Source organism: Salpingoeca rosetta, assembly GCF_000188695.1.
Source record: "Salpingoeca rosetta unplaced genomic scaffold supercont1.2, whole genome shotgun sequence".
Taxonomy (NCBI): Eukaryota; class Choanoflagellata; order Craspedida; family Salpingoecidae; genus Salpingoeca; species Salpingoeca rosetta.
Genome location: NW_004754932.1, coordinates 26,316 through 37,500, shown reverse-complemented (window position 1 = coordinate 37,500; position 11,185 = coordinate 26,316). Strand labels below are relative to the sequence as shown.

The 11,185-nt window shown below is 56.8% G+C and overlaps 3 protein-coding genes across 3 annotated transcripts in view; all 3 read left to right on the top strand.

Moving 5' to 3' along the window:
- PTSG_11618 (uncharacterized protein) overlaps nucleotides 1–1,428 on the top strand; it is a 3,812-nt gene extending 2,384 nt beyond the window's left edge. The window contains exons 3-4 of the mRNA XM_004998008.1: nucleotides 1–131; nucleotides 286–1,428. The exon at nucleotides 1–131 is cut by the window's left edge and continues 49 nt beyond it. Coding sequence (XP_004998065.1) covers nucleotides 1–131; nucleotides 286–1,149 — 995 coding nt within the window. The 3' untranslated portion in view covers nucleotides 1,150–1,428. The remainder of the gene's footprint in view (nucleotides 132–285) is intronic.
- Nucleotides 1,395–7,870, top strand: PTSG_11617 (uncharacterized protein). Its single transcript, XM_004998007.1, has 13 exons — nucleotides 1,395–1,709; nucleotides 2,002–2,099; nucleotides 2,230–2,381; nucleotides 2,549–3,407; nucleotides 3,699–3,931; nucleotides 4,092–4,205; nucleotides 4,411–4,587; nucleotides 4,832–5,004; nucleotides 5,307–5,763; nucleotides 6,000–6,142; nucleotides 6,405–6,661; nucleotides 6,965–7,050; nucleotides 7,341–7,870. Exons 1-13 carry the CDS (start codon nucleotides 1,561–1,563, stop codon nucleotides 7,581–7,583), a joined length of 3,141 nt encoding a protein of 1,046 aa, XP_004998064.1. The 5' UTR covers nucleotides 1,395–1,560; the 3' UTR covers nucleotides 7,584–7,870.
- PTSG_11616 (uncharacterized protein) lies at nucleotides 7,806–11,136 on the top strand. The gene is made up of 6 exons (XM_004998006.1): nucleotides 7,806–9,187; nucleotides 9,491–9,527; nucleotides 9,673–9,725; nucleotides 9,942–10,074; nucleotides 10,391–10,461; nucleotides 10,654–11,136. Exons 1-6 carry the CDS (start codon nucleotides 7,983–7,985, stop codon nucleotides 10,853–10,855), a joined length of 1,701 nt encoding a protein of 566 aa, XP_004998063.1. The 5' UTR covers nucleotides 7,806–7,982; the 3' UTR covers nucleotides 10,856–11,136.
- Nucleotides 11,137–11,185: the final 49 nt, after the last annotated feature.

Genomic DNA, 11,185 nt, shown 5'->3' with positions numbered 1-11,185 from the left:
CGGATGGGCTGGTTGACAAGTACAACGTGCGTGTGCGCGACTTCCCACCAGACGAAACCATGCTCGCTGGTGCCGGGCAGGGCTTTTCCCAGGTCGGCCTCACCCCAATCGTCGAAATCCCTTACGCAAAGGTGTGTGTGTGCGTGCATGTGTGTGTGCGTGCATGTGTGTGTACGGTCCTGTACCTTCCTGTGCCTTCCCATGTGTGCACGGATTTACATGCACCTTTCATGTACCATGAGGTGTTAACCACGCTCCTGCCTCTCTTGGCTCAACACACTGCAGTATCTCGACTGCGGCATGGACATGTTCCTGGAGACCATCTTCACCACGTGGTTGAGCAACGCCTCCCCCTCAAAGGGCATGATCTACCGCCTGCAGGGCTTTGACAAGGGCGTGTTTGGCGGCAACCACCACACGACCAACGTGCTGACGCTGCCGCCGGGGCTGGATGTGGTGTGCTACTCCTGCGGCGAGGACTATGCGCGCGGCTGGCGGTTCCTGATCAAGCGGGCGCGCGAAGGGCGGGTGATTATGAGCGTGGACTCCACCAACCTGCTGAACAAGCGGCACCTGCTGCAGGACGACGACGCCTGGCGCCGCACCTACCCGGGGCCCGACGAGGAGATGCACATGCACACCGTCATCCGCTACAGCCCAACAGCTGCAAATGCAACAACAGCAGACGCAACAACAACTTCAACAACCCAGCAGTCACCCGAGGTAGACGCCACACCTCAGCAGCAGCAGCAGCAGCAGCAGCAGCAGCAACAGCAGCAGCAGCAGCAGCGTGTGCTGTTGGTGACGTACGGCAACGGTGTTCCGACGTGTCTGGAGGCGGCCGAGGAGCTGCGGGCAGATGGGGTGGAGGCGACGGTGGTGGACACGCCGCTGATCAGCGAAGTACCGCATGGGCTGCGCGACATCCTGGCCAGCAAGGAGTTTGACCGCGTCGTGTTTGCTGATGTGTGTAAGCAAGGACAGAACCCGTACGCAGGGTTCATCTGCCAGCTGCAGTCGGAAGGCTACCTTCCCCAGCATTGGTACTGCGTCACGGCTTGTCCCACCTACAACCCGCTTGGCAGCACCATCACCTTCCTCTCCAAGGAGGGTGTTGTGGCCGCTGCTCAGCGCCTTCTGACCGAATGAACACACGGCCACGATGGAAACCCAACAGCCGACACCAACCACTAGCTCCATACACGTGTATGTCGTGTGTATCGTGTGTGTGTGTGTGTGTGTGCGTGTGTATGTGTGTGTGTGTGCGTGTGCGTGTGTGTGTGCCATGTATCGTGTGCCTCGTGTCACATCACGTCAAGCAAGTCAGTCTGTCTGTCAGGTCAGCCTGCACATCAACAACAGACACAGCAAGAAGTGTCCACACTTTGGTGGGTTGAAAAGTGAGCGTCTGGACGAAAGATTTTCGACGGCGAGACTGCGAGCAAGAAGAAGCAAAGCAACAAAGAGAGAGGTGTGGATCGACACACAAACGGAAGCAGCAGCGCAGCAGCAGGCAGGCGCACTGGAGGACAGACTTGACGTGCACGCACGCACAAAGGCATGACGATGGACACTGGTGGCGACACCATGGCCGTGAATGAACAGCAGCAGCAGCAGCAGCAGCAAGAGCGGCCAGATGCCCAGACACAAAAGAGGGTTGTGAGCGACTTGTTCGAAAAGGCGCCAGCAGTCAAACTCGACCAGACATGGTGAGCGCGCCTTGTCATCATCACGCAGTTTGCGTGCTTGTGTGTGCGTGTATGTATGTATGTGTGTGTGTGCGTAATTGTGTGTGTGCATGTGTGTGTGTGTAATTGTGTGTGCGTGTGCGTGTGTGTGCGTGCGTGCGTGCGTGCATGGCATATGTGGGATGGCGCAGAGCAAGTGAGCCCTCGACTACTCGCACATCAACACCTGACACACACACACATACACACACACATACACACACATACACACATGTCCATGCATGCACGCAATGCAATGCAATGGCATCACCAGGTACTTGGTTGATCACAAGTGGTTTGAGACCTGGAAACGGTTTGCGGAGGGCAGTCAAAAGGAACCCCCTGGCCCTATCGACAACAGCGCATTATTTGGTGCGTCAAGTGAGCCGAAGCTGCCTGTCTGTGTTTTGGGCGATGCTGCGCCTTTGCATCCTCGCGCTTTTGCGTCCTCCTTGTGTCATGAGCTGATATCATGTACATTTGAAACCACTCTTGTCGACAGATGAGCATGGTGTGAAGCCGTTTTTGGCAGAGGGGTACAACGTGCACATCCTTGATGAGGAAACGTGGCGACAGCTGGTGGCTTGGTATGGGCTAGTGCACCCAAAGCAAGAAGTGAAGCGGAAAACAGTCATGCGCGAGGACAAATGTGTGGTGAGTTCTTGTGCATGCGTGCTTGTGTGTGTCTGTGTGTGTGTGTGTGTGTGTGTGCCTGCTCTATCTCTGCCTCTCCTTGTGTGAGGCCAACGTGAGCAGTTTCCAAGTGGTTCCTTCCCTCACCCCCATTGCACACACACACACGCACGCACGCACGCACACAGGTTGATCTTGCGTATCTTCGGGTGACGGCTGTGCTGAACGGCGCAGAGAAGGGCGTGGTTGTCGACGTGAGCCGCACCGCAGACTTCGACCAGCTGCACGAGCTCGCAAAGCAGAGGCTCGGCATCCCCGCAGACACAACAACCCGCCTGCGAAACTTCCACCTGCGCATGCGGGGCGAGGTGCTCTCTGGCAAGGCCAAGGTGGGCAGCGCAAGCCTGTACCAAAAGCAGATGGTGTGCGTGGAAACGCAAGCTGACGACGGCACGTGGCCGTCGGACGCCATTGAGGCCGACAGCGATGCGGAGAGCGCGACCTCGGCCACCCCGGTCAATGGCAGCGGCGCTGAGGACGACATGGACGACGACGACGCGCTGGGCCCGCTCACGTCGCCATCAGCCGGCGCAGCCTCGGTCGGCAGCAAGCGCGGTGCACTTGCATCCACAGCGCCATCATCGTCGTCGTTTGCATCATCATCGACGCGCGGGATTGGTGCGGGCGCGGGGCTTGCGTCGCTGCCGTCGGCGTCGTCCTCGACAGGCTACGGGGCGACGAGCCACGCGCTCGGGTCGCCAGTTGCCGGGCAGCCGCGCCAGGGCCGCACGGGGCTGACCAACCTTGGCAACACGTGCTTCATGAACTCGGCGCTGCAGTGCCTGAGCCACACGCTGCCGCTGACACGCTACTTCCTGGAAGGGCCGTACAAGGAGGACCTCAACCCAGACAACCCGATTGGGTGCGGGGGCCGGCTGGCGATGGCATACAGGGAGCTGATTGCACAGCTGTGGCAGGGCAGCGCGCGAGTCATCACCCCGCGCGAATTCAAGTTTGCCATTGGCCGATTCGCCCCGCAGTTTGTTGGTGCGTCCCTGCCGTTGGGTGTGCAGAAGAAGGGCGGGTAGTTGGGGCTGGGGAGGAAGACAGGGGGTGGAATGGAGGTGGGTGTTAATCATGACACCAGGTCCACTGCCGTGCCTTGCAACGCAGACAAGGCGACAGACGACACACACACACACACACACACACACACACACACACACACACACGCACACGCACACACACACACGAAGTTGTTATGGAACTACAGTCCAACGCGAGTGTCTGTGCTCACTCCGAAATGCATGTACGTTTGCTGGCGGTGTACTGGTGCAGGATACCAGCAGCACGATTCGCAGGAGCTGACGTCCTTCCTGCTGGACGGGCTGCATGAGGACCTGAACCGCATCCGGGACAAGCCGTACGTGGAGATGAAGGAGGCCGAGGGTGAGGACGCCGAGGCCGCCGCGCTCGCGTGGCACCGGCACAAACTCCGCAACGACTCGATCATCGTCGACCTTTTCCACGGCCAGCTCAAGAGCACTCTTGTCTGTCCAGACTGCAACAAGGTCAGGCTTGCGTCTGTTGGTGTGTGTGTGTGTGGGGGGGGGGGGTTTGGGGGTTGGGTGTGATTGGGTGTCTCAGTCGCCGCGCCGACCCAAAGTTTAGGCTTCGGCCAAGTGCTGCTCCTTTTCTGATGCAGTGCCTGTTGACGCCGGTCTGTGGCAGGTCTCCATCACGTTTGACCCGTTCATGTATCTGCAAGTACCACTGCCTGAGAACGAGACAAAGGTGTTTCCAGTCACCGTTTCCTTCAAGGACCCCAACCGCCCACCGAAGCGGGTACGGGGGCTTTTCATGCCTGCATACGGCCATGCACGACCGTATGCAAACACTCACGCACGCACTCCCCACTTAAATACCCATTGGTCTACTCAATCGCCCACTCACTCACGCTTACACCACACATGCTCGCATTCTTATCCTCACGCTGTTGCACGCTCATCCCTCACCCCCCCCCCCAACATGAAACTGCTGTGTGCTGCAGTATGGGGTGAAGTTGCCCAAGACAACGGGCACCATCTCAATGATGTGTCAGGAGCTGGAGAAAATGACAGGCGTGTCAGCAAGCAAGTTTGTTGTCACAGACGTGTATGCAGGCAAAGTGTGGAAGGTGCTGGACTTTCACGAGAAGACAAGCTCCATTCGCACCTCAGACAGTTTGGTGCGTGATGTGACCCGATTGTTCCCATGCATGCACACACACACACAAATTGGTATCTTGTTCTTCCTTGAGCCCATTCATGTGCTGCAACTTGCTGCGCTGCAGTCGTTGCCTCGCACCCTGCCGAGTGGGCATCATGCTCGGCTTGCCCAAACGAGTCACACGGCTGATTGCTGTTCGTGTTGCCCACTCACGTCGCCACCGCCACCGCTATCACCATCACCGCCGCATCCATCGTCGACAGATTGCGCATGAGCTTGAGGAGACGCCAGCGGACGATGTTGTTGCGCTGCCCGTGTACTTCTTCCGCAAGACGGCGTACAACCACATGGAGAAGCTGCGCCCACCGGCCGCCATCTCCATTGCCCGCAACACAACAGGCACCAAGCTTGCTGCGACTGCACGTGCTCTCGTCAGGTGCGCCTACTCACACGTTCATGTGTTGTCGTTGTTTCAGTTGTTGTTGCTGCTGTTGTTGTTATCTGTCAGCTGTGAGCCCACGCAACCGTGTGCCATGCCCCCCTCCACGACACACCGATGACTGTGTTCAGCCATGTCACATCCACTCACACACACACACACACACACACACACACACACACACACACACATGCACACGTACGCGGACGCGCGCTCACACACACACATGCACACGTACGCGGACGCGCGCTCATGTATTCACACGCGTTGCTGTGGCTGTTTCAACTGTCGACGATCAGGCCGTATGTGCGGACGAGTGCGCCGATGGCTGTGGAGGACGACACCGGGAACAGCAGCGACGCAAATCGCGACAATGATGCTGACGGCGACGACGATGATGATGAGCTGGATCAGGCGCTGGAGATGGAGTTTCAGAAGAACAACAATAAGCGGAAGAAGAAGGCGACGACGCGAAAGCGGCGCACGACGCGCAGCACGGGCCGCTCAAGCTCCACCAGCGACGACGACAGCGACGATGACGATGCGGAGAACAACGCCGACAATGACGCGTCCAACTCTGCAGAAGGAGAGCACAGCGGTGACGGCGCAGACGAAGAGGAGAGCGGGCTGCCGTCCATGCAGCTGATGATGGCAAACAAATACGCGCAAACGACCAAGCGGCTTGCGCCCGAGGCGAAGATTGAGCTCTCCTCAGACTTGAACGACGTTCTCCTCATCGTCATCGACGACTACAAGGTGGTGGTGCTGTTTAACTTGTTGTTGTTTAAGTTGTTGTTGTTTGTTGTTGTTGTTTGTTGTTGTTGTCAGTGCTGCCATATCATGTTTTGATCTTGATTTCTGGGCTGTCCGCTTCTTGCACGCGTTTGTCTGTGGTGGACTTGTGGGTTGCGTGTTTGCGTTTGCAATGCCAACAACTCGCATATTTGCAACAGCACTCGCTCACGGCCTTGCCCACCTATGTACTTCCTCAGGCTGTTGACTTTGGGGATCTGCTGTACCCTGAGGACGATGCGTCGGTGGGCCAGGGCGACGAGGTCACCAACGGCGCCGTCCCACTCACACAATGCCTCGACTACTACACGTCAAAGGAGAGGCTCACACACGACAACATGTGGTACGCATTGTTGCGCGCATCCGTGTTGTGTGTGTATCTGTGTGTGTGTGTGTATCTGTATGTATGTGTGTGTGTCTGTGTGTGTGTGTGTGTCTGTGTGTTTGTGTTTCGATCCTGCCGTTCCGTCCCCTTCCCCCTCCCGCTCACATTCTCCTTGCTGATTCCCACTCGCACTGTGCCATTTGTTACCGCTTTTGCCGCTTTCAACTGTTCTGCTACTGCTGATGCTGGTGCTGGTGCTGTTGCTGCTGCGCATGCACAGGCGGTGCCCCGTGTGCAAGGAGCCCAAAGAAGCCGAGAAGCAGATGGAGGTGTGGAAGCTGCCGGACACGCTTGTGATCCACCTGAAGCGGTTCTCGTACAACTCGTGGTGGCGCGACAAGCTGGACACCCTGGTTGACTTCCCGCTGGAAGGGCTGGACCTTGGCCCGTATGTACTCGATCCGCAGCAGCACGACTCGGCCGTGTACGACCTCTACGGCGTCTCGAACCACATGGGCGGTCTTGGCGGCGGACACTGTACGTCACCGCTGCTCCTTGCCTTGCCTGTTTTCTGAACGCTTTGGTGTGTAAGTGGTGTGTGTATGTATGTGTTGTTGTTGTTGTTGTTGTTGTGTGTGTGTTGTGTGCGTGCGTGTGTGTATGTATGCGTGTGTGAATGTTGTGTGTGTGCGCGCGTCATCGTCATCATCACCATCATTGTAGTTGGCGTACCTTTCGGCACTCATGTTGTGTGAGTTTGTCTCGTGCGCTCATGAAAATCACTACGCCCTGATTGAAATGGTGCACGCGTTGCATTTGGTGCTTTGTATGGCCTGGCAGACACCGCGTATTGTCTGGACACCAACGGTCGCTGGTATGAATTCGACGACAGCTACGTGGGCGAAATTGCACCCAAGAACATTGTGGTATGTGCGCCTGCAACACATGCTTCGCTGTGTATTCAATCTGCTGCAGCTTGGCCTATCACTGACAACTCATGTCAAGCGAGTGCACACGCACGCGCACACAGCACGCGCACAAACAAGTTCATACACACACATGCACAAAGGAGCTTCATACACATGCAGACACATCTTCAGCCATACATCTTCAAACACGCCAATGCACACGCACCTGCGTGTCTTCATTTGCACGTTGCTCATCCCCAATTTGTTTTTCCATGTTACCCCTGCACCGGTTTTGACGTTGGCACCAGTCCACATCGAGCTATTTTCTGTTTTACCAGCGTCGATCGGAGCTCGACAAGCATGCGCTGACAGGTGCGCCCGTCGTGAACCCCATCAGCAGCAACAAGGCCATGGACGCCACTGCCGACGTCCCCAACGGCGCCACCAACAACAGGGACGATGGCGCCGAAGACGACGAAGATGAAGAAGAGGGGACCAGCGGCCTGGGAGGTGGCGATGGATACCCGTTGCAGGAACCAGAGAGTTATTAGAGCATGCTCAATTGAGCATGAGTGAGCGAATGATGTGGATGCGTGCATGTGTGTGTGTGTGTTGCATTGTGTGTGTATGTTGCATTGTGTGTGTGTGTGTGTGTTTACGTGTTGCATTGTGGATTGTGGATTGGATGTACACGTGTGGATGGTGTCAGGTCGTGTGCGTCGATTCGTTTGGCCAGCAGTCCATCACATCTGTCACATCACATGTCACATCAAGCCCCCCCCCCCTCCTCTCCCCCAAAAAAACAAGTTGCTTACGACACCATAAAACGGGTTGCTCCAAATCCTCATCCATCATCGCCACGCCAAAACACACCAACCAACCAAACACACGCGTGCTGTGATTGTTGTTGTGCCGTCCATCCATCCATCCCACCCCCACCCAATCAACCCATGATGACGGTGCTGCTGCGCCTTGCTGGCCTGGCTGTTGTTGTTGTTGTTGCTAGCTTGGCCTTGCTGGCACCGCCATGCAGTGCTGCAGATTCCGCGGAGACGATTATCAACGTGTGGCCGCAGCCGGTGACGCAGACGTGCACGGGCCAGTCGCCACGCAAGCTCTGGCAGTCCTTCAGCATCACCAGCACGCAGGACAGCCTGAGCCCCATCATCGCGCGGTACACGCGCATCATCGCGGACATTGTGACTGACAAGGATGCGTGGGCGCCGAAGAAGAGCGCCAACTCCATCAACGGCATGGTCATCTCCGTGTCTCAGCCGGCGATCCCGGATCGCGAGCCCTCCGCAGAGTCGTACACCATCGCCACAAACGACAACACCATTGCCGTGCACACGCCGAGCATCGCCGGCGCCGTGTACGCGCTGGAGACCTTCACGCAGATTCTCATGGAGGGCCAGGGCGCCGTGCCCTGCGACAACCTCGAAGTGCGCGACTCGCCAACCCTGGCCAACCGCGGCCTCGTTGTGGACGTGGCCTCGCGCTACCTTGATCTGCAGACCATGCACGAGCTCATCGACTCCATGGCCATGCTCAAGCTGAACACGCTCGGCATGCACTTTAGCGACTACGGCGCGTTCCGCGTCGCCACCCGCTACAACGAGCTCACCGATGACCTCAACGGCCTGTACCCTGGCCACGTCATGAGTAACCTGCAAGAGTACGCCAGCCAGCGTGGGGTGCGTCTGGTTCCGCACATGGAGCTCCCCTCCCACGCCTCGGGCTTCCAGCCCGCCGAGGACAACGTCTTCTTCTGCACCAGCGATGACGTGTACACGGAGAAGAGCGTGCTGAACAACGACGCCAGCACCCTTTCCTTCCTGGGCGACGTGATCACGGACGTGCTCACTCATTTCGACACGCCTTACTTCTTTGTTGGTGGTGCCGATGCTGCTGCTGCCGCGGGCAACTGCACCGTCGCCGATGTCAAGCGCGTCTTCCTCTCTGCCGTCTCCAGCGTCACAAAGCCCGGCACGAAGGCGGCCGTGTGGGATATGGCTGCTGCGGCGCTCACAAAACAGCTCCCCAAGGACACGCTTGTGTTTGCCACGCCAGGCTCCAAGCCCGTGGCAACAGCAGGCTCAACCATTGTCTCTGGCTACCGCAACGTCAACGCCAGCATGCCGTCCCTCCCATTCGCGTACGTCTCACACCTTTTCTGTTCCGTTGTCGATGTGATACTGATGGAGGAAAGGGTAAAGAGTGTGTTTGTTTGTTTGTTTGTTTGTCTGTGTGTTTGTTTGTCTGTGTGTGTTTTTATGTCTGTGTGTCTGTGTGTATCCGTGTGTGTGTGTGTGTGTGTATTCGTGTGCGTGTGTGCGTGCGTTTGTGTGCACGTGGGAGAGAGAGAGAGAGAGAGAAACGAGCTGCGCATTACTACTTGCACGCGCTTCCGTGTGATTCTCAACACCACGTTATTTTTGACTGCACTTGCTGTCGGCAGTGGCGAGGGAGCAAGCCAGGACTCCTACCGTGATTACGTGAGTTGGCCCATGACATTTGGCAAACGTGCATCGCCACCATGTTCGTTTGGCGTGGTTGATACCCTCCGTGTTGTGGCGTGTTGTCGTTCTTTCAGTTAACCATGTAACACTACCTTCAATCGTTTCCACCTTCATATTGTAGACCGCCATGGGGCCGTCTGTCACCGGTGCCGCCGCCACCTTCTTCACAAACGCGTAAGCATCGAGAGAGCGTGTGTGTGTGTGTGTGTGTGTGCGTGTGTTGTGTGTGTGTGTGTGTGTGTGTCATGCGTCATGTGTGTTGTGTACGACTTTGGTTGCTTGATTATCTCCCCTGATGCATTTGTGTCTGTGAGCTCACACGTTTCTCCGGGTTCATGTTGCGCTCATTCGATCAATGGGTTGTCTCTGTTGCTTGATTGGAATCACCAGCATGTGCGAGGAGCAGCCGTGTGGGTCCAACAGCACAATCACGCCACCAGCAAGCTTCCTTGCTCCCCGTACTCAGGACAGGCCTGCACGCAACGCCACGCTCTCCTCCCTCTTTCCCCGCGTCACTTACATGGTGTGTGTGAAAAAGTGTGTGTATGTGCGCGTGTGTGTACGTGTGTGTGTACGTGTGTGCGCGTGTGTGCGCGTGTGTGCGCGTGTGTTTGCTTGTGCGCGTGTACGTGTGCATGTGTACGTGTATGTGTACATGCGTATACATACACGGGCGTGTACGTTGCTGGGAACGTGTGAGGTTTTTGCGCTGTTGGCGTTGTCTCTTGCTTGTGAACGGTCCTTCACTCACACTAACGCTGCTGCCGCTGCTGCTGCGTTTCTCCTCACTCCACCACCATCGATCATCCATCATCGACCATCGACACGACTGCCATCAGGCCGGCGCTGCATGGAACTTCCGCAACATCACCGCCACTGATCTCCGCCAACGCGTGTACAACTTCAACGCGTACGTGCACATCCGTGCTGTTGCGCTACGTGTTGGTGATACTGGTTTCATGGTTGTCATCCTCTGTTTTAGGGGCTGTACCTTTTTTGTCCCTCCCCCCCCCCAATCCTCGTTTTAATGTTGTTTGCTGCTGGCTGTGGGAACTTACGAAGCAAACACACGTGTGTACATGTGCGTTGCTCTGCCCAACAGGTTCATGGCGCTGCGCGGTGCACAGGTCTGCCCCAACTCATGCGAGTGTACACTGGAGCACTACTGCAAGGACAAGTACGAGCACTATGATGCGGAGATCAAGCTGTTTGAGGCCGGGTTCATCTTTGGCACGGTCCTCGCCACCACCGCCGCCGCCAGCGTCATCTTCCTGCAGATTCGCCGCTTCACATCCGCTCGCTGAGCACCACCTGCCAATCCAATTGCTCCTTGTTCTGTGTGTAGTTGTGCGAGTCTGTGTGTGTGTGTGTATGTGTGTGTGTGTGTGTCTGCGTGCGTGAAAGTCTGTGTGTGTGTGTGTGTTTGGCGTTGCGTGTCGTTGTGGACATGGTGCAAGCTCTACACTGTATGTGGTGCAGCCCACACCTTTTCTTGTCCTCCTTTTCCTGTGATGTTGCTGTGCTACGTGGGCGTGGCTTGTCTACTGCAATGCATCTGTGTGTGTGTGTGTGTGTGTGTGTGTGTTGTCTTTGTTGTTTGTGTTTCGTCTGCCTCGTTAGTTCGCCTGAGAGCA

What these genes read in the sequence shown, in the direction of transcription:
- PTSG_11617 (XM_004998007.1), top strand. Translation starts at nt 1,561, where the DNA reads ATGACGATGGACACTGGTGGCGACACCATGGCCGTGAATGAACAGCAG. An exon ending in TCTGTCCAGACTGCAACAAG is followed by an intron (nt 3,932 to 4,091) that starts GTCAGGCTTGCG and finishes GGTCTGTGGCAG; the next exon opens with GTCTCCATCACGTTTGACCC. An exon ending in TTGCACCCAAGAACATTGTG is followed by an intron (nt 7,051 to 7,340) that starts GTATGTGCGCCT and finishes CGTTGGCACCAG; the next exon opens with TCCACATCGAGCTATTTTCT.
- PTSG_11616 (XM_004998006.1), top strand. Translation starts at nt 7,983, where the DNA reads ATGATGACGGTGCTGCTGCGCCTTGCTGGCCTGGCTGTTGTTGTTGTT. An exon ending in AGGACTCCTACCGTGATTAC is followed by an intron (nt 9,528 to 9,672) that starts GTGAGTTGGCCC and finishes TTCATATTGTAG; the next exon opens with ACCGCCATGGGGCCGTCTGT. An exon ending in GCCACCTTCTTCACAAACGC is followed by an intron (nt 9,726 to 9,941) that starts GTAAGCATCGAG and finishes TGGAATCACCAG; the next exon opens with CATGTGCGAGGAGCAGCCGT.